General features: G+C 40.5%; 1 protein-coding gene across 1 annotated transcript in view; it reads right to left on the bottom strand.

The window, feature by feature from the left end:
• PADI2 (peptidyl arginine deiminase 2) overlaps positions 1 to 23184 on the bottom strand; it is a 1404027-nt gene that overhangs the window by 3158 nt on the left and 1377685 nt on the right. The window contains exon 15 of the mRNA XM_044061822.1: positions 19516 to 19653. Coding sequence (XP_043917757.1) covers positions 19516 to 19653 — 138 coding nt within the window. The remainder of the gene's footprint in view (positions 1 to 19515; positions 19654 to 23184) is intronic.

Genomic DNA, 23184 nt, shown 5'->3' with positions numbered 1-23184 from the left:
AGACATACACATATTTTCCCATTGTTTCCCTGTGAATTGCCTATCCAATCTCCCTTCCCAATCCCTTCCATTTTGTACCCCAGGTAGACTTCTAAGGGTTTTTCCTCAGGCAGACAGCAGGTGTTGGAGGGGTGAGGGGGAGGAGGGAGGTCATTGGGAATGTGTTCTGGGGGTGCAGTGGGTTGATGGACTTTGGGGATTCCCTGCGGGAAACATTGTCGGAAATGCTGGGTGAGCAGACTGTCTGATGAGAGAGATGATTTTTCTGAGCTGTAGTGCAGAATCAGAGTTGCCTAGATGTGGTGGGGCACTGCTGTGTCTGATGGTGGTGGCTGCCAGGGAGGCAATTGCTGGAGGGCGGAGGTTTGGGTCTAGACTGGCTGTATTGGAGGGGGTGAGTGTAGTGGCAGGATTGAATGACTGGAATTAGGGTCTTTGGAGAGGGGTGGGAGCAAACTGCATGGGAAGGGGTGGGGATTGTGGGTACAATGCATACAAGGGAGGAATTGGGTTTAGAAGGTGGCAGAACTTGGATGAGCTATGTAGTGTTTGAGTGAGAAAGATTGGGCAGATATGGGTGATGTAAGATGCTTGCAGCTAGGAGTGTGTCGGTGTGGTTTATCTTCATTTGTTTGTATGTATGATTGTCTATGTAGGAAGGGATGGCTTAATGAATATGTTTCTTGTTAAAAAAAAAAGGCAGGAATTGAATAATGCATGTAATAATAATGAATGTAATGTTGTTTAGGTTATATGATATATAGCAGTATATGTGAAGTATAATATTTATGTTAATATAGTTTGATTACTTTTATATTAATGTAAATTTGCCTGTGTCACAAGTGATAATTCAATAAAGGTGTTTGAAAAAAAAAACACTTTTGGAAAAAGTTTCACCCAACAGCATTTGTAAATTGGAAACCTTTAGCAAATTAACTTCTTCAGATACATTACCTTGCTTAACTATTTTATGTTCCTTCTGTAGATAAGTATATTTGAACATTGTATGCTGTATAATATCAGCACTTGGCATATCATTGTGGCGTGTTTATTATTTTTCTCAGCATTAACTGTAAAATTTCTGTTAATTCCCACTCTTTCCCCTTTTTGTAGGTTTGAATGATTTTTTTTTTTTTATCAGTCTACCATAACATAATTTGTTTAGTCTGTCTTTTAGCAAATCTATGACAGCTCTTTAATTTTTTTTGGAACTAACTAAATATGAAGCTTGTAGCCTCATTTTAAGACATCTTTCTGACAACAGCATACCTCTTGGCTTGGCACAAGAAATCTGGACAAGGCATGACTATGGGGAAAACTGAAACTCAAAGGCATGTCACTACTTAGTGATTTTAATCCTCAGAGCATACTAATGATGTCAGAAAACCATAAATTATATAAGGAAATGGACAAAATTAGGGCAAAAATTCTAGAAAATCTGGACAGTTGAGACATATGGAACAGTTGTGCTGACAAGTCTCACTGACTGCAAATATGAGTTTCTGTAATCCTTAAGCAAAATGTTAACACTCTGAATGTTCAGATTTAGAGTCTTTACAGTGTAGGCCATGCATTCTATTTGTCTATTGCTTGGCTGATATGCTGGACTTGAAACAGTTTGATTATCTCTCACTGTTCACCTATTACTCAAACAGCATAATGCAGTGTATGAGACATGTACTTGTGTATAATATAACTGAAAGTGAAAATCTCACACAGATACCAGGATCATCAGCAGTAACCCCCAAAACCAGTGGCGGATTTAGGCTTTGGCACAGGGGCGCACGCCTCCCCCTTTTGGTTAACCCACACATCCTGAAGGCAAAAAAAATTAAAAAGCTTTTCAAAATTAAAATCTCTCCACTCGCGAGTGCGGAATGTGTTTACATCCGCAGTGCCAGAGTATTCTCCTTTAAGGAAGACCCGGCATCGCACATGCATGTGCCACCGCAGATGTAAACACATTCCACACTCGTGCGCGGAATTTTAACTAGCAGTTCTGCGAGTGAGAGTTCCATTTTCCATGACTGTAAGTAAAAAAATTTTATGAGGCTGCACACAATTTGGCTACTTTATATATGTGAATATTTTTAGATTTGATTTCCCATAACACAGTTTGGTAATTTTCACATTATCTATCAGCCTTAACTTTAACTCCATTTCTTGCTGTGATACTGCTGTATTAATGGGACTGTAGCTAAAATAGGTCCAGTCTGTGTGTATGGATAGCAGATTTTATTAAATAAATAAATTGAAAGAATGTGGCTAAGCATTTCATTTACTACCATGTATATTTCTTAGGCCTGCTTTTCTTATTGGCCTGCATATTTGTTTGGCTGAGTGTGGAAGAAGTTAGCGATTATAACAATTACTTTATGTCTTGTCACCTGTGGTTCAGTGAGTGGCTAGAAAACAAATATGAATTTTATCATGCAGGAGGTTGAGGTGACTGTTAATATACACTACACAGATGTCACCCTTCTTATGGGTCAAGATGGCAATGAAGAGTTGAGGCAGTACAGGTGGGTTGAGGTGGTCTTAGATGTAAATGTCATTGGTGGGCATGGAAGCTGGAGTACAGCCATTCTAGAATTTAATGTCATTAAGCACAACGCTAAGGAGGAGGTCCAGGACCTTGGTCTGCTGTGGGATAGTAGAGGGTCCTCACAGCAGTAACAAGAATTAATAGATAATGTCTGTTTGTTACTCTTAGTAAAACATGACTCCGTTTTTGGAATCACTAGGGCATGGATGTGGGTGCACCATGGAGGGGATGTTACTCCTTACTTAGATATGTTTATCATGGAGTATTGCTTAAAGTACATTAACTACATATACAGACTACTACACAATGATCAGCTGATGCTGATGATGGCTATTTCAGTATAGGTGGTGATGGAGGTAGTAGACTATCATCCTGTGGGCCCTGCAGTCATGTAGGATCATCTTGTGGAGGTGGGATGCAAGTCTGCGCACAAGATTGTACAGTATACATGTACTCTAAATTCCTGACAGGGTTTGTGGATGTATGCTGTAGTGTTCCCCCACAGCTGCCTAGGCAATGCAACCTCTTTTATAGGTGAGCTAATACACGTTCACGTATGTTAATGTCCACTCCTCTGTGCATGCTTGTATACCACATACTGTGGTGTCTGTGATGACAGTATGGTTCTAAAGGATAGCTGGCACGATGTTGGGGGATGTTACCCACACCTTTGTTACAAATATACATACTAACTGTGTGATTGCTGTACATATCCCTATTCCCACTGTTCTGAGTGCACTCATGATCCTTGACCACCTTCAATGGTCTGGTAATTGGCACAAGAGTGCCAACTGTTGGCATCACAATTTTTTTGGGACTGATAGCACACACATCTGTGTAGTGACATCACCTGATAACTTAAGGAATAAATTTGCACAGGCAGTCACATCATCAGTGAAAGGTTTCTGGATCTCAGTGTCTGTGGCATCCATTGTACCCAGTTTACCTGGCACATGGCATATAGTGTGGAATTTACTCATCACAGGTGTCCACTCAGCCTGTATCCAAGGCATGTGACTATTCATCACTGCATTTGACAGTAGACTCTTGAGAAACTTTGTAGGATCTGGTTTATAAATGCTTTCAAAACCCCAGTAATATCTCCAGTTAGTTTGTGTAAAGTTCCAGTGGCCAGCACAGTCACTGATAAATGACATGCTGTTCAGTGGAATGTTTATTTCCTTTCTCCCTGCAGCTGATGTTCAGCTGCCACCAGCTCCTCTGTGAATTCACTGGATCTGCTGTATCCAACATAGCCTTCTCTTGGCTCAATCTGACCCATACCTGAGACTAGTGAAGAGTCAAAACACACTAGTATTGCATCAAACTTCTGCTGGGGAGTGTGCCCCACCTCCCACAACAAAGCGTATCTTTGCAAGCTCTGCATTTCCTGCATTAAGAAAGTGCATGCTCTCTTCCATGCATGGTCAAACCTCAACTTAAGAAGTATACTTCTTACAGCATATAGCTCACCAGGCACTTCGTGCGGCTATTCCAGGGAGCCTAGGCTACCTCCCTCCCCCTAGGAAAGGTGTGTTGGCATTGACCACTCACTCCTATCTTCCCCACCCAGTCCCTCCAGTGCCCATGCATCTAATCAAACAGAAGATGTCCAGAGATCAGAGTAATATTTATTACACCTGCTGTTTTTACTGTTTAAGTGGTAGCGGGGTTATGGACATATAGGATTTAGACATGTAGGACTTCTGCATTACTAATTACTGGATGGTATACTTCAGTGGCTGGCAGGATACATACACCATCTGCATGTCTTGCAATGCTGTCCTGGCTTCTCTAGAATGCATAAGGGAGAAGCCCTACTTAGCAGTAGTTATTGACTGCTGTATATACAGGCTCAGTAATGAGATGCAAGCAGTGTACTGTGGTGAAGCACAGGTTGTTAACTAGGGAGCAAGTGATATAGTCCCTCACCCCTTTTGTCCTACTCTTCCTGGGTACAGAGGCAGTGAATCACTGGCTACAAAGATCATCTGCATCCTACTGGAAGACATAACCCCTTTATTATAAGCAGTGCTGTATAGAAGGACTTTTTTACCTCAGCAGACACATTGGTTAAAATTTAGGTCACTGTCCAGATAACTTCCCAAATCCAAACAAGCCTACTCATAGGGTCTTAATGTCATTGTGGTTCTTCCCTGAGGTAGATGACTTCCCACATAATACAATAATGCATTTATTGACATTTATTTTTGGTCCATGATTCTAGCACCAGTTATTTTTTTGGGATAAACCTTCCTGCAGGATGGCTATGTAATTTGGGGATTCAGTGACTGCTCCTAACTTGCAGCCATGTACAATCTTAGTCAGCCAGAGCCCTTTGGTATTGAGTTTTACTTCAGAGAAGTAGATCCTAAATAGGAAAGGTCCCAGCACAGAACCCTAGGGGACTCTACTGGTGACCCATCCCTTTGTGGAGGTAACCTTCCCTATTTTGTTTTCTTGCATCCTATCTGTGAGCCAGTTGGTAATCCAGTGTGTAATAGGATGCAACTCCCAGTTTATTTAGCTTTTCTACAATGCCTGAGTGGGGGATTGTGTCAAAAGCTTTGACCAGGTTGAAGCATGCATTGTGTACCCTTTTACCTTCCATTGCATTGGTAACCTTTTCAAAAAAGTCCACCAAACTGAGTAAGCATGATCTGCCCTTGACAAATCCAAACTGAAATGGGATCAGTGTTTGGAGGTTTCCCGTTTCCTAATAAGTCTTTCCATGGCTTTGCATATTATTCTGATCAGACATTAAAGTAGATTTTGTGTTACTGTCCTTTGTGAAATGCTACGGTAGTTAGATTTGTTTTCATACTTTGCATATAACTTAACTTACTTAGTTTTTAGGACTTTTTTCATAATATGTAGTTCCTTAACTTGCTATGCTCTTTTTAATTAACTGGACTTCACTTGGGCACATAAAATGATTTACTTAAATGAACTTTGCTGGTTTCACATAAATCATTATTTACTTTGCTAAGGGTATTGTTGGGGTGATATCACCTTCACTGTGACTTTCTGCTAGGATACCACAATGCATATGTCAGGTTTGCTTATCCCCGAAGTCTCAAACAACCCACTAAACAAGTATAGTGGGTCCAAAAACAAAACAGTGTAAGAAACTTCTCTGTGTGGAAGATTTTCAATCCATATATATCTAGTTTAATACACAGTGATTAACTAGATATATATATGTATAAAATCACCAATAACCACAACGGCAGCTCAGATAGCGAAAACGAACCCCAGAGGATGTAGAATAAGTAAAACGAAACTAATAAAATGTAAATTTTCATCCACGGGATACACCACAGCTCTAGACACTGAAGGCAATTGTAAACGTTAATGGTCACGATAATGAAATAAGCGTGATATCAGCTTCGATAAATTTCAATAAATATTTTATTGTGCACAGTTAGCGCTTTCACCTCTAGGGCTTCTTCAGACTTAGTAAAACAATTAGATGTCCAACCTTAAATACATTGTCATCAGTAAAATTCATTACATCATATCCTGTTAACATATAATTAAAAAGCAAATATACAAGCTTGTCAAAATGATAAATACATATAAATAAATATATCTAAAATGCATTTGATAGTGAAACTGTAAATACTTAGAAATGTATGAAAAATATGTATCAAATATTGCTTGACAATGTTTTAAGCTGATAATGTTAAATCTATTCATATTAAAAAATCACTTAATCTTTTATTTATTTAAAAACTTGTAACCTTCTATTACTTAGAATGGGCTTAAGTGGAATTTTATCATTAATGCCCGGTGGTCTATCAGCCCTAAATTTAATAATCCATTTGATTTTGGTTCGTTCTGTGTAGTTGCAAACATTACCCCCTCTAATATTAAAATAGATAACCTGCAACACTGTGAACTTGAAATGATGGTCTGGGCCAGTTATCATCACATGCTTAGCTAAGGCACTGCGTTCATCATTTTGTCTTATGTAATAAATATGCTCTCTGATTCTTTCTCTTAATTTTCTATTTGTTTTTCCTATATAGAAAGCATTACATTTCATACAGCGTGCTAGGTAAATCACATTTTTCGTGTCACAATTTGCTATTGCATCTAACGAATAAACATAGCTGGTAACGGGATGTACAAATACATTGGAATTATCAATGTATTCACATTGCATTTATTGCAAGATTTCATTCCTATAAATAATTCTTTTGTACTTAAAGTATCAGCCTCTCTACTATTTCTGGTTTGACATAATAGCTGTTTAAGAGTCTTCTTATTTTTAGAAACAAACATGGGCGTATCACTGACAATCTCCTTAATATTCTCATCCAACATAAGCACATCCCAGTGTTTCTCATAAATATCTGTGATAATATTTGTATCTATACTAAAGTACATAAGAATCTTAACTACATCTGTGTTCCAAGTGCATACTCCCAATGCATCAGAATTAGCAATGTTATCAGAAAAATAACGTCTAGCTGTGGTACATCTAAGGGAATTGATGTTGGTGAAAGCATTATGGATTTCATCAGCTTTGTAACCCCTTTCCAAGAGTCGGTTGGTCAAATTGTTCAATTCATGATTAAAGTCTGTTTCTAAGGGATTGAGCCTGGAGACTCTCATGACCTGTCCTTTGACAACATTTCTAAAAACATAACCAGGGTGCATGCTAGTTCTATGCAGCAATGTGTTCCTAAAGCATGCCTTCCTATACTAATCCATTCTCACACCCTTCTAAATTGACATCAAGAAAACTGATTTTATCCAAAGAAAAATTCATAGTAAAATTTAAAAAATCAGTTAGATCATTTACTTCTTCATTAAATCTGATTAATGATTGCACATCACCTCTCCATAATAAAAACAAGTAATCTAGAAACCTTCTATAGAAACATACGTATTGTTTAAAACTTTCTAGACAAAACAGTTCATTTTCTTCCCAGTGGGCCATGACTAAATTGGCCTAACTATTAGTGCAGGGAGTTCCCATAGCTACGCCTTCCCACTGAGAGAAAATAATATCACCAAAGATAAAAACATTATTATATAAAACTGTTTCTAGAAATAAACAAAGTAAGTCTATTTGCTTTAAAGTCATGTCAGAGTATAAAGACAAAAAACTGTGTATGTTTCTTACTCCTTCATCATTAGGAATTACTGTAAATAAACTGGTTACATCAAGGGTGACAAAGTAGAAGTGTTTATATTGATCAATAGTCTTCAGATACTCATATAACTCTATTAAGAATTGTTTACTGTCCTTTAAAATCCGAGGTCTACGATCAACAATAGGTTTTAAAAAATATTCTATATACATCGAGAGAGGTTCTGTTACCCAGTTTCTGCCTGAAACAATGGGTCTCATTAGAGGATGTTCAATGTCTTTATGTACCTTTGGGAGACCATTAATAATTGGAATTAAGGGATAGTCTACTTTTAAGAACTTAAACAAGTCTAAGTTAATATATCTACTCATTAAAATATCATCCAGCATATCAAAGACTTTATATACTTTACCTTCCACTACTTCGAAGCTGATAACTTCATAAAATGCATTATCTTGTAGTAGCATATGCATACTATCTTTATAAACATTCGCATCTAGAATAACCAACGGTCCACCTTTATCAGCTGGCCTTATAATTATCGAAGTATCATTTCTTAAAGTATTTAGAGCTTGTTGCTGTTTAAAATTTAAGTTCTTTCTTTTTAGTTTATAATTACTTTGAGATGTATTAGTATAGATGTTATGTAGATCTTCCTCTACTAATTTACTAAATACATCTAAATAAAAATTCAATACAGGAACAAAGGTACTTTCTTTTATTCCTGCATGTAGGAATAAGTTGTCTGATGTAATTATCGACACTAAATTGTTTGCCAGAAATGTTCAACTAAAAATTAATTTTAAAGATAAGGCCTGTAGTAGTAATTCTAACACTACATTTAGACCACCCAGTACGTCTGACTCGCATCATCAGTTCTCTGTCTTTCCCTTTGGTTTACCACACTAACAGTATTTACAAAGTGTCTGGCTCCAGTAATATCCTACTGCAAACTTCAAGGAATACACAAATTTCCATATTTTGACAATAGTCTTACATTTGCAGACTCATGTTCCAATTGTTAATAGTATCTGAGATGTGTCAGCTTGGCATTTCAAACAAACTTACAAACATCTCATCGCATCTCACAGAATAGTTTTTTTCTTAGATGTCAACTAGATACTTCCTTAGGAAGGGCTTTTCTTCCTCAGGGCAAAGTAGAACTGTACAGAGAAAACTTCCTGATCTTCTTCAACCAGTCCCTAATATCTGCCAGGGAATTCCTTAGGATTCTGGATTTCATGGCTTCTATAATTATCACGATTCCCTTGTCCAGACTTTGTATGAGAAAAATTCAGTTGTACCACAGGTCAATCTGGTCTCAGTATCATCACTGTTTATCTTTTCAGATTCCAGTGGTGGAATATGTAAGAAGGAAGTTACTGTGATGTGTGAACCCAATGCCTCCCAGTCCTGCTCTTCTCTTTTTCCTTCTGTATACTTTTTCACTTTGTCACAATAGATGCCTTTGACTTTGCTTGGTGGGCTGTATCCAGTGGGGTGAAAGTGCAACATCTGTGGAACAAACGACAGATAAAAGCACATAATTGTCAAAGAGATGTTGGCAGTAATTAGTGCTCTAAAGGCCTTAAACCATCTCTGGTCTCTAAGACTTCCACCAGTTATCACAGACAACACCACAGTGATGTGGTATATAAACAGGGAGATATTAGATCTTATCCATTCTGCAGACTTGCCATGATGGCTTAAGAGATAGCATTCAGCTCAGTTTGTCTTCTCTCTTATTACATTTTGTCAGAGCTGAACATTATAGCAGGCAAGCTGAGCACAACCAGGACAGACTCTCATAAATAGGATCTTTCAGGAATTGATCCAAACTGTGGGGAACACCTTAAATAGTTCTATTTGCCTGCTTTTAAAACAGACAAGTTAAAAACTTCTGCTCCAGGATTCATTGCAAACAGGCCTGGAAGACAGATTATTTCTCTTTCCCATAGATGGAAAGGTTCATCTATGTTTTTCTACCCTTTCCATTGATATCCAGGATTCTTCTAAAGCTACAGAAGGACTTCCCAAAGACAGTGGTGGTGACTCCCTTTTTTGCCCAGTCAACAGTGGTTCTCCCTTATTTTGAAATTTACCAGTGGCAATTACCATACGCTTCCTTGCAGACTAGATTTGCTGACAAAAGACAGGGGTTGTACATTCCAACTTGAAGTCACATCAGCTGGCTGCCTGGATGACAGAATTTTGATACATTTTAGGCACTTTTTTTCTGAGCTTAGGTACAAAAGGAGGCTAAAAACATACTGCTAGGAAATCATACATGTGTAAGTGGAAAAGATTTTCTAGTTGGTTCCAGACTAAGAATCCAAAAAAAAGGGGGGGGGGGACCAGAGAGATTAAATTTTATTAAAATAATAAAGGCAACATGATTTTACTATCACTTTATCAAGTTTGTTTATTTTTATTTTTAATAAACATTAATCTTTGTGGTTTGTGGCTTTTTTTTGGATTGTTTGATGTTACCTTGCTTTTACCTGTTGGAGTTTTCCTGATGGCTGTGCTTTGGTCCCAAAGAAAAAGGACCCTTCTGAGGCCTTGATGTATGGGTTATGTCCCCCTAGCCTTTCTTATAGTTTTGTCAGGATTTAACTTTTGGCCATTTGTGCTTGCCTGCTCGTATATCCCTTTTCTTCCTGCTCTCAAGCCAAGCAGTTTTTGAAAGAGGTTTTACATATTTATCTGCCTAGAAAACAGGTAGTTTATCCTTGGGATATTAACTTTGTGTCTGAAAAGCTAACTGTTCTTCCATTTGAACCAGCTCATCAGGCTGAACTGGGGCTCTTAACAGGGAAGACTGTATTATGCATTGCTCTGACCACTGCAAGAAGGCTATCTGGTTTACAAGCTGTTATGGTGAACTAGCCCTCCTTCATTTTCCAGAAGGACAGGGTTTCTTTGAGAATAAACCCTTCTTTTACACCTAAAGTGGTCTTTCTACAACTTAAAGCAAGGGAAAAAGAATCTTACTCACTCTGGATGTCCACAGGCTGCTATGATACTACTTGGATAGAAATAAATCCTTCAGGCAGGCTGACCAGCTGTTTGTTTCCTATGAAACTAATTAGACGGGACTACTAGTGTTAATGCCAACAATTTCTAGATGGTCATCTCATGCTACTTGTTTCTGTTATTCATACTATAACATGTCACTTCCAGCAGGGTCAGGGCTCACCCTACCAGGGCTTTATCATATGTGCTCTTTTTAAAAGAGGTGGACTTTAGAAGTATTCTAGGTGCAGCAACTTGGTTCTCTGTAGACACTTTTACAATGCATTACAAACTGGATTCCATTTCCAGGTCTAGAACAAGTTTAACAAGGACCATTCTCCAGGAGCTCCTGTTTTCTTGAATTCCTTCTTCCTCACCCCCTATATATTTCTAAGCATTGGTAATGTAAACATAAAGCTTAGGCTGCAACAGTGATCTGATGTTAAACATAGTACAGTTGTGTAAATTAATGTACCATAACAGTAGAGGTTCCAAAAAATTACTGTTGCAATAGCTATCCTCTCCCTCCACCCTCTTTGTTCCGTTTTTGCTGTATTACCAGGATGTGGCTGTATATACTCTTTGTATATAGTTACATATACTATAGGTTCCATTTTTAATTTCCTAGTTGTTTCCTTTCAAAGGTTTAACCTCCTGCCTTAAGGAAAGAAAACTCTAGAGATTTTGGTTCCCTAATCATTGCTTTTATGCAGCTTTCTTCGACCCCCCCCCATAGTGGTTAGAGTTCATGGAGAGTCCTCTGAAGCTTTGAAACTGACTAGTGGCCATATTCTAGGTAGGATATAACCCAAAGTGTAGGCCACTGCAACAGTGATGTATTAGAACACCTACTGTTATGCTAAGTTTACTTACACAACTGTATTCTCTCTCTCTCTCTCTCTCTATATATATATATATATATGGATCCCTATCATATGATTGAATTTTCAAAACTTCGAAATTCATATAGTCGAGACCATATGATCGAAGTTTTGAAACATCAAACATAAAAGAAAAAAATAAAAACAAAAACTTTTTTTAATGTTTTTGCAGGGGGACAAGCACCCCCTACACCCTCTGTAAATTAAATATACCAGGTTTGAGACTACATTACAGTGAGGAAAAGGGTAAATTTCTCAACAGGTGCTATATTGTGATCTTTATTCAAAACTTTCACTGTTACAAAACTTCGATCATATGGTCTCCAACATATAAATTTTGAAGTTTTGAAACTTCGATTATATGATAGGGATCCATACACACACACACACACACACACACACACACACACACACATACATACATACATATATATGCATTTATACAGAACCATTGCTGTGTGTTGTGGCATGCCATGAAGCTGCCAAATCTGCTGCCCCCTGAGCTCTAAGTTGAGGACTAAAAAAGTCCTGTCCTCAAGCTGAGAAAGGAAAAAAGGGTCCTTTTCTCCAAGTTGAAGAGCATAAAAAAGTACTGTACTCTAGCATACATGGAGCCATGACCATGAATGCAGTTTTAGTACTGCACTACCACATGACTGGCATCTGCCAATTGTGCCACCTGACACCTTGCACCTGGGGTGTCTGCCCCACCCTAGTTACACCTATGTATGTGTATATCTAAATCTATAAATATATAAAGTTCAAAATAAACTGAAGGCAGGACTTATATAAAATGGTTTACCTTTGAATGACTGAATTGCATTTATGTGGATGGTCGTTTCCACGAACCGTAATGCTGAAATACGGGCATCGAAGGATCAAATGTCGAAAATGATTTGCTGGAAAACCATTTCCGACATTTGATCTATGTGTTTTAATGGGAAAAAAAGCATTCACTTATTTGCCATTCAAACACATGGTGAATCGGTATTGTGGTGCTTTGCAGCCGTACTTTTGACGCTTTGCACATCACACATATGGCTTTCAACAAAATAAAGGTAAACCACATAAAATACATGTTTATTCAGCAATCCCTATAAAATACAGGTTTATTCAGTAATCTGAATTGTACATTAAAACAAAATAACTTTTTTTTGGCTTCCTGGTACAAAACAATCACAGTAAGGTTTATTCAATAATCCTCATTGTTCAGTAAAACAAAATAACTGCCTTGTTAGCTTCCAGTGCAAAACAAAGTACCATTAGTTACTTCTCAGCAAGTGCTTAGTCCACAAAGCCCATTCAGGATACAGGCAGCCTTTTGGAAAAAAAAAAAAAAAAAAGGTACAAGGTTTCAGGCTTCTCCCAGACCCAGCTTCCAGAACTAAAATCAGGTACTTCCACTAGGTACACAGGATCATATTTTGTGATTTAGTTTCTCATTAAGTGTCAAGAGTAGTCTTTGGAGTTGTTGCCTTCATTGCTACATGAGCATTGACTCTAATGTAGCTTGCAAGGAAGAACCTAAAGTTTTATAGCAGGTCATAACCTGGTCTTCTCAAGTATGAAAGTCACACACACACACACGTGCAGTGTGTCTCTCTCAGGTGTAGATGCTATGCTAAGTATGAAAGTTACACAATTTCTCTCCAAATTGACATTTTTCAAGTGTCTTTTTTAGCCAATAGGAGGCACAAGCGTATATTTAAACACTGTATCTAACATCGGTAACCTGTCAGTGAAGGGCTCATGGTAGCTTGAAAGACTGAGTACTTGCAAAACTTGTGCTGGTACAGTAAAAATTATTCCATCACATTCTAGTGTCCGTGCACTTTATGTTAGTGAACCAACATGGGCATTTCATAATTTTTGTTTTATACAGAAGGGATAGCGTTGTTACCTCACAGCAAGAGGTTCTCCCGTTCGATTCTCGCCGTGGCTTGGGAGTGCCTTCTGTGTGGAGTCTGCATGTCCTCCCTGCGGTTGGGTAGCGTTCGAAAGACACGCGTGCGTTATTGGGCATGCCTTCGTTGAAAGTTAGGCGTCGAGCTGGCACTTCGTCATTTTGTAAAAATCTATTGCCAGTCATTAGCGGACCGGAGTTCCACTGTGGCGTCCCCTTACCGGGAAATGCCGAAAGACAAACAAAGTACAGTTGTGTTTACCTACCATAAATGTAGATGTTCGAGTGTCTTCACTGTTGCAGTCATAACTGTAGGGTACTCCTGCCGGCAGGCAGCCTGAGGTCGGCCAGAATATCAAAGTCTGGGTCCGGCGTCGGCTGTATCAGCTAGTACACTGACGTTAGAACGCATGGGTATAAAGCTGACAGCCGACGCCATCTTCTCCAGCCTTTCTTGCCCCTGATGTCAGAAGCTCCCATAAAACCAAAAGGTGTCCCAAGGGAAACACAAATACACCAGAAAGGTAGTGGAAAAGGAAACAAGAGGGATCTGGAGGGAGGGAAACACCGACTGCAACAGTGAAGACACTTGAACATCTACATTTATGGTAGGTATACACAACTGTACTATGTTCTTCGTGTTTCACTGTTGCAGTCATAACTGTAGGGTAGAATCCCAAAGCTGAGAACATGGGAGGAGGTTATGAAGAAGAAGGTGCAGCTAGAAGACCCTGCAAAACAGCAGAGGCAAAGCCTGCCCTAGACTTAAGAGTACAAAGGGAGGTTATAGTGCTTGGAAAAGGTATGCACAGAGCTCCAAGTGGCAGCCTCCAGAATGTCCTTGGTAGGAACTCCTCTGAGAAAGGCTGCTGAAGTGGCAGCTGCTCTAGTAGAATGAGTCCTGACAATACCTGGAATCTGTTTTCCATGAAGAGAGTAACAATATCTTATTCCATGAGCAATCCATTTGGAAATAGTTTGCTTAGAAATAGCTTTACCTAGAGAACTGGAAGCAAAAGAGATAAGCAATTGATCTGATTTTCTGAAATCTTTAGTTTTGTCCAGGTAAAAACGTAGTTGCCTGTGTATGTCCAATGAATGCAAAATCCTTTCCCCCTTATTTTGGGGTTTTGGGAAAAAGGTAGGCAGGTGAATAGTCTGATTTAGAGCCACTCTAGAAACTACCTTAGGCATAAAAGTAGGATTGGTCCTCAAGGAAACTCTGTCCTGATGGAAGATGAGGTATGGTTCCACGGCCATGAGGGCTTGTAACTCAGATACCCTTCTGGCAGAAGTTAAGGCCAACAAGATAGCTGTCTTCCAGGATAAGAACTTAATATCCGCAGAGGCAGCAGGCTCAAAAGGAGGCAAAGTAAGCTTTTCCAAAACATAGTTGAGATCCCAAGGAGGGACAGGAGGATAGGAGGTCTTAAATTCTTAGCTCCTCTCAGAAATTGTCTAACCAGCTGGTGGGAAAAATGGGAGGATCACAATTGAAATGAGCCAAAATAGCAGAAGCATGAATTTTAATGGAAGAAAAGGAAAGACCTTTAAGCAAAAGGTCTGAGAGATAAAGTAAAACAGAGGGAATATCAAGTAAAAAAGGATCAGAACCACGATCCTTCATCCAAATACAAAATCTCTTCCATTTAGAAGCATAAGATTTCCTTGTACTAGGACGCCTAGCTTCCAAAAGAATATCCAAAACCTGTTTAGGAAGAGAAGAAGGAATCAATTGCCTTTGATGAGCCAAGCTGCCAGGCAAAGAGTCCTGATTTGAGAGTAAAATACCTGACCCTGATGCTGGGACAGTAGAGAATGGGTCAGAGGAAGACTCCAAGGGGGTTCCAAGCAAAGGTGTAGTAGAGTTGGATACCAAAACTGACAAGGCCAATTTGGAGCTATCAAAATGATCAGTCTGGGTTTGTCTTTAGCAATACCCGAGGCAGAAGAGGAAGAGGAGGGAAGGCATATCCCGAAAGATTCCTCCAGCTGAAGGACAGGGCATCCACTTTCCAAGCTGTCTTGTGGAAGGACCTGGTGCAAAAGAGAGGCAACTGATGGTTGAGATGGGACGCAAACAGATCTATCTGAGGACATCCCCAAACTGCAGTTATCTTGCTGAATAAGTTGGGGTCCAACATCCATTCGTGAGGATCCAAAATGTTTCTGCTTAGGCTGTCTGCTAAGAGATTCTGATTTCCTGGAATGAACTGTGCCTGAAGATCCAGATTCAAATTTAAGGCTGTGTCCCATAAAGTCATGGCAAGTCTGCAAAGGGGGTAAGAGTGAGAGCCCCCTTGCTTGTTAATGTACCACATGACTGTGGTATTGCCTGTTCGAATTAGCAGAGGTCCTGGCTTCAAAAGAGTCTGGAAGGCTAGAAGAGCATTTTGGACTGCCAACATTTCTTTCAAGTTGATGTGCCATAGAAGGTGTTTGTTTGTCCAAGAGCCCTGTTGGCATTTGTCTAGAAAATGAGCTCCCCAAGCATAATCCGAGGCGTCCGTGGTTATGATCTGAGTAGGTTGAGGAAGACGAAAGGGCTTCCCTTCATTGAAAACACATGCCCTGGACCACCAAAGGAATTCCTTCTGGAGGCAGGGAATCAGTGGAATCATTGTATCCAGACTGTGGCAATGTTGTGACCATACACTCTTTAGGTACCATTGAAGTTTCCTCATGTGAAGCCTCGCATTTGGAATCAACAGGATGCAAGAGGCCATGTAACCCAAAGCCTGCAGGAATTTCCTTGCAGTGAGCTGAGCCAAGGTTGCCAAGGTCTTGAAGATTGAAGCCAGCTGTAACTGTTTTTCTGGAGTAAGGAAGGCCATCTGTAAACTTGTGTCTAGAAGAGCTCCCAAAAAGGTCATTCGTTGAGAAGGAATCAAATGTGACTTTTTTTGTGTTCACTGAGTATCCCAGTAGTAGGAGAAGACGCTGAACAAAATGCAGGTGTTGAAGTAAAAGATCTTTGCTGTCTGCCTGAATTAGACAGTCGTCCAGATAGGGGTAAATCTGAATCCCCTGGAGTCTGCAGTAAGCTACTACTGGAGCCAGGCATTTGGTAAAAACTCTGGGCGCAGTAGATAAGCCAAATGGCAGTACAGAGAATTGGACGTGTCTCGAGCCTGCCTTGAATCTGAGGTACTTTCTGCATTGTTGCCTTATGGGAACGTGTAAGTAAGCATCTTTTAAGTCCAATGTTACCATCCAAGCATCTTGTGAGAGCATTGGGAGAAGTTGTTGAAGTGTAAGCATCTTGAATTTTGGAATTTCCAAAAAGGTGTTTAATATTGAGAGGTCCAGAATAGGTCTCCAGGAGTTTTGTTTTCTTGGGACCAGAAAAAGTCTTGAATAAAACCCCTTCCCCACCTCTAGAGGTGGAACAGGTTCTATGGCTCTTAAGGCTAATAAAGCGTCCACTTGATGTAAGGCCTCTGTCCATTGATGTTCTGGCAGATCTGGCCAGCCGGAAGGCCTTGGCAGAGTGTGAAAGTGGAATCTGTAGCCTTTCAAAATCACATCTAACACCCATTTGTCCTGGGTAATGTGAGTCCAATTTTGGTAAAAAAGAGAAAGTTTTCCTCCGAGAGGGGCATCCAGGGAAGGAGGACCTGTAGCCCAACAGAGGGAGTCATTGGGTTTGCTTTCTTTGGGTTTGAGGTCTGTCTTCTCCCCTTCTAGGTGAAGAAGCAGTCCACTGTCTAGATCTGTAAGGCGCCTGAGCCTGCGCCCGACCTCTGGAGCATCTATATCTTCCCCTTTGAGGCCTGTCAGAAGTGGGAAAAGACCAATTTTTGGATGGCCAATTTCTAGAAAATCTAGGAGGCTGTACTTGCAAAAAATCTTTTACAGTCTGCATAGACTTGGCTTTTTCTTCCATCTTTTTAATAACCTCCTCAGCCTTAGATCCAAATAAGACATCATGCTGAACAGGGGCATCTAGCAATTTAGCCTTAACTTGTTCAGGTAAATTCTGCTCACGAAGCCAAGCATGTCTCCTGATAACAGTACCAGAGGCAGCAGCCCTGCAGGAAGCCTCTAAGGCATCAAAACCACAATGTAAACTATGTTTGCTAACTTGTTCAGTTGCATGCAACACATCCTGTAATTCCTTGTCCTCAGCACATGCAGGAAAGGTAGAAAGCCTTTGTTTTAAAACAGATAAAAGAAACTGTTGATACTTAAACATGTGAAACTGGCAATTTAAAGCTCTAATAGAAAGGGTAGCTGAAGTATAAACCTTTTTGCCCCACCTGTCCAAGGCACGAGAATCCTTTTCAGGGGGGATAGGATTCTTAGAGGAGGCGGCCTTAGGAGCCTTGGAACCCTGCAAAATAGTTTCAGGATCAGCAGAAGGATTCTTAAATAAGAATTGATGGGAATCAGGGACCCTGTAAAATCTATCAGGCTTAGAAGGAGCAGGTGGCATGGAATCAGGATTCAAGTTAGCTTCAGAGAAGGCATCATCCACAATGTCAAGTACAGGAGGAATAGCTAAAGGCCTGTGTTGAGGGAGAAGAAGAAATTCCCTAAGTCTCTTTTTGGAAGCAGAATAATCCTGACCTTCCCAATGAAAATGCTCCCTCATCTCATGCAAGGTTTCCCCAAAACAGAAATCTTCAGGGGGAGAGGCAGAGGGAACAGAATCCTCTGCATCCGAATCCTCATAAGGAGGAAAAGAGTAATCCTGATCAGAGGAAGAAACTGAAGATACAGAAGCCTGATCAGAGGAATCATAAGGGATATCCTGTCTAGGCCTTTTCTCAGGAGGAGGGTGAGAGCCCCTAATCATAGTTAATAAATCCTCAGCCATCCGTAGTAATTGCTTCTGAGTCTTAGGAGCTGAATCCGAACGAGCTTGAGCAGAAAGTCTGGGTTTTACAGGAGTCTTTGACTTAGCCTTTGTCTTTGTGGAAATAGTAATATGTGAAGGCCTGAAGACCCCCTCAGAAGCCGGTACCTGCACAGTGGTTCCGGACCCATCTGAAGGAGCGACGTCCGAAGGTCCTGCAGCAGACAAATTACTAGGCCTAGATGGCTCCCCATGGGAGTCCGTGTCGGCCATCGGTTCTGAAGTGGCAGACGACAGGGGCTGCAAAAGTGCCTCACTGACAACCGCCGAACCCGAAGCTGGCTCCGGCTGCAAAGTATCCTGTTTGGACCTCGGAGGCCTGTCCTTGTCTTTGCGTTTCTTCTGTATTCCGGTAGTTGGTAAAGCATCCGACGACATCCTATAATTAAATCGTCTACCGAAGTAATTCAAGGCCCAATCGTACCTACGCTTGATAGTGCGAGAATTAAACCTGGCACAGAACCGACAGCAAGAAACGACGTTGTCAGGGCCTAAGCAAGGTAGACAGTAGGAGTGGAAATCTTTATGAGGTATTTGTTTTCCACACGATACACAATTATTAACTTTTTCTGACATCGGAGGAGCAAGAAAAAAGTTTCCCCAACGAGGTACTTAGCTTTGAGAAGAGAAGTAGAAAACTTTGGACCGACGACAAATGCACCACGTTTTCTTGAAAACGCCAACCAACAACTAGCGAACTGCTTTGCACCGCACGGCAAGAAAGACTGGAGAAGATGGCGTCGGCTGTCAGCTTTATACCCATGCGTTCTGACGTCAGGGTACTAGCTGATACAGCCGACGCCGGACCCAGACTTTGATATTCTGGCCGACCTCGGGCTGCCTGCCGGCAGGAGTACCCTATGACTGCAACAGTGAAACATGAAGAACATCAACAACAGAAGGGATAATGGAGTAATCGAGCAGTTTACCAGTTGTCATATTGGTCCTTAAAAAGTAGTAGCAGCAGTAGATTCAGATATGTCTGGGCAAAGGGCTGACAGGTTGCTCTGGAAGACACTACTGCAGAAACAGGACTGTGAGATGAAGTACAAACTAGAACATTCCAAACTGGACCCTGTGTTTCAGATTATAATTTGAAATGTTCAGTAACAGACTGCAAGTATCAAGTGTGATGTGCAGCTATTTTTCAGTATATTCTAGGAATCACTATTTATATCTGTTTAAAAGTTAGCAATTGAGTGTTTCCTTACCATATCAGGGAAGTAAGCAGCTGCTTGGTATGGTGCTTTCTTGCATTCTAGTTTAAAGATTACTGGAATATCAATGATGTCATCTTCACTGAGTCCAAGCTCTTGTTTGAGCAAATCTCTGTTCCAGTCAATGCATTGCTGTAAAAAAAAAAAAAAAAAAAAAGCAGTTAGGAGCTATATCTTATTACCTTTTTATTGCCTTTTTCTCTGCAAAAACAATATTATGAATGCTTTCTTGAGTGCACAGAAAGTACAGTTGTGTACACTTACCATAAATGTAGATGTTCGAGTGTCTTCACTGTTGCAGTCCTAACTGTAGGGTGTTCCTAGGGCGTCGGCTGTCAGCTTTGTACCTCTGCGTTCTGACGTCAGGGTACTTGCTGGTACAGCCGACGCCGGACCCAGACTTTGGAATTCTGGCCGACCTCGGGCTGCCTGCCGGCAGGAACACCCTACAGTTAGGACTGCAACAGTGAAACACGAAGAACATCAAATATGTCAAGAATTACTTTTCTGGAGACTGTAGCATTAAAATGAGTATGTGAATTAAAACATATTCTCCTTTATCCACCTCAAAGTTTCCATACAATGATACTTAAACATGGTGATCTATTAAAGTACTTACCTCACCTTCTTTATGCAGCACCACATATTTTTGTCATGGGTACATTTATGAAGTCCTAGTTTGGAAAACTGTAGAAACTTCACATTCACCCTTTCTCCTCTGGTAGGCTGTTCCATGTGTTATAAATATACAAAGATACCAATGAAAGCCTATTGGTCCTGTAATTGTGCAGAGGTGTGCTCAAGTGCAGTGGCTGTTTTTTATTCATACATACTAAACAAGCTATGATGGCAGATAAGGACAACTTGGACCATCCAATCTCATTGGTTCTTTGCCATTTGAATTAGCTGTCAATCACAGCTAAACAACTGACTCTTTCCTGTTACTACCCCTACTGAGGGCCACACCACTTCATTTCTGGGTACCATATCATGTACTAACATTTTTTTGTAGGGGAAAGCACCCCATAGTCTCTTTATTTTATTTTACATTTGTTGACCGAGAGTGTCCGGCTGAGCTATTGTCCTTTTTCAGCGGAGGCCTGGGGAGAAAAGCTCCAAAGATATACAATGCAATAAAAATAGCAATAGAGAATTTTGATAGTTAAAATATGTAAGCTACATACATGTATATTATTGACAGATAAAACAATACTGTAAAGATTCTTGCAGAGGACCTCACTCCCTGCATCCCCAAACTTAATATAATCAACTCTGAAATCAGTGCACCTCAGAGGAGGGGCAAATCCAACTTCAGTGGCCCCATTAAAACAAACTGCAACTTTTTGAACACTCAGTCATCATATTACTGTCTGGATACCACTTCTATACTATGATTGTAACAGTTACTCATTATGAATGGTCTTCATGGCATCAATCTTACCTGTTGAATAAAATGTCCATATACTGCCTTAGAGCCGTCTTATTCATCTTAAGTTGCATCTCATGTAAAGGCCCTTTTGAAGAAGAATAAAGTCTCAAGAAAATTTCTACACACACTACCTTTTACAGGAAAACATGGCTGCCAATACATTGATACATGCTCCTCCACTTCCCCCTCCTTTTCTCATTCATCTGCTTTGGAAACAAGGTTGGGGGGCTTCTAGGCTTAGAATTTGTTTCTCTATGCTGTTGATTTGGTGGTTTAAGTCCTACTGTTCATCACAAAAAGGAAAGTGACACTCCAGGTGCTACAGTACAAGACTGATTCAACCGATGTAATGATTTGCTACAATACTTCAAATCACAAAGCAGACATGCCACTCCATTTTGAGGCAAACCCACATTCTACTAGTTTTCAGCATCCATTTTGAAGCAAACCCACATTCTACTAGTTTTCAGCATCAGCAAAGGTAGACTGTAATAAACTCATACCAGCAATGACTGAAAATGTGAGAACAAATTCAAGTTAATAAAAACTGGAAGGCAAAAATAACTAACTAAATAAATAATGTAAGATGTTATGTAGTCCTATCTTACCGTAATTCTTGCTGGATAGGATGGGTTCGGAGCCGATATTCGGCTCCGACTTGGCCTATACTAAAGCTCGAGAGCTTTTTACTGGTTCGAGGCTATCCTCTATCCCATGGTGCCTCAAGGCAATTCCCAGATCTCGTTTGCCACAAAAGCTACGATGTTGTCTTACTGGCACGTTGGCTAAGTAGAATGATTTTTTACTTATTTAGTCGTTTTCTACCATGTATATATATTATAGGTTCATAGGTTCATACTAGGCTATCTGCCCAAGGGCATTTATAAGCCTAGCCCATAGTTATGTGGCTTTCGCCACCCCTTTAGTTTGAATAAAAACTATGCCTATCATTTTTCTGTGCCTCTGTCAAGCAGTGACACTGAAGTAATCCCTGGGGTATATCTGCGATCTCCCATCCATTGGTCAAGATTCCTCTTGAACAAGGCCAGCGAGGTGCTCTGCCTCACATGTACCGGGATTTTGTTCCACAGCATAGGGAGTCTCTGGGTGATGAATCTGTCCCTCCAGCACATTCTATTTATAACCGTGTCAAGGTTTAAGTCTCCGCCCTTGTGGTTCTGAGGGATCTAGATTTTTGAGGTGAAGCATATTCATCAAATCTGGGTTTGACATGGCCTTATATGTCAGGCACAGGTCACCTCTGAGCAAGCGGTATGAGACTGAATAGAGCTGGAGTTCTTTCAGTCGGGCAGCATAAGACATATTTTTGAGACCCTTTATCCTTTTGGTGAGGAACTTTTGGGGCCTTTCAAGCTGCATCAGGTGTCTGGTCAGATACATTCCGAACAGGGCATTGTACTCAATCATAGGTCTAATGAGTGATGAGTACAGGGGACGATGACCTCCCTTGATCTAGATGTGAATCCCTTCATGATCAGGTGGGCGATATAGAAGGTTTTCCTAACTACTTTAGCAACATGAGTGTCAAACGAAGGCTACTGTCAACTTGGGTCCCCAGATCCCTGATGACTTTTTCTGTGCTCAGTGGATTGCCATCTATATGGTAGCTAGGGGTAACCTTGTTTTTCCCGAAGGGTATGACTATGCATTTTTGGCTTTTACCTCCAGCCCTTGGCTCTGGCACCAGTTATCCGTTTCTGTGAGGCCCTTCTGGAGGATATCTGTGTCAGATGTGTTTTCGACTATGGCCCAGTTTGCAGTCATCTGCAAACTTTGTCAGCCATAACCCTCCTGTGTTTGCTTGTACTTCAGAAAAGTAGATGCCGAACAAGAGTGGACCCAGGACTGAGCCCTGTGGGACACCACTTGTGACAGGCTTTGAGTCTGACATGGCTCCAGCAACTCTGACCCTGTGGGTTCTGTCGCTAGCCAGTTTGCAACCCGTCTTGTGATGTATGGGTTTACATTCAAGCTGATGAGTTTTTCGATGATACCTGAGTGGGGTATTGTGTCGAAGGCCTTTGCCAGGTCGAGGTAGGCTGTATGGACTGCCTTTCCCTCATCAATGGCCTTGGTGACTGTCTCGAAAAAGTCAACCAAGTTTAAGAGGCAGGATCTGCCTTTGACAAAGCCAAACTGGGTTGGATCCAAAGTCTGCAAGTTCCCTATGTCTTTATTTATGAGTTCCATTATGATCCTCTCCATGGCTTTGC

Source organism: Protopterus annectens, chromosome 2.part0 (genome assembly GCF_019279795.1).
Source record: "Protopterus annectens isolate FY-2018-M chromosome 2.part0, PAN1.0, whole genome shotgun sequence".
Lineage (NCBI taxonomy): Eukaryota > Metazoa > Chordata > Ceratodontiformes > Protopteridae > Protopterus > Protopterus annectens.
The sequence above is the reverse complement of the archived record's forward strand: the minus strand, read 5'-3'. Positions and strand labels throughout refer to the sequence as shown.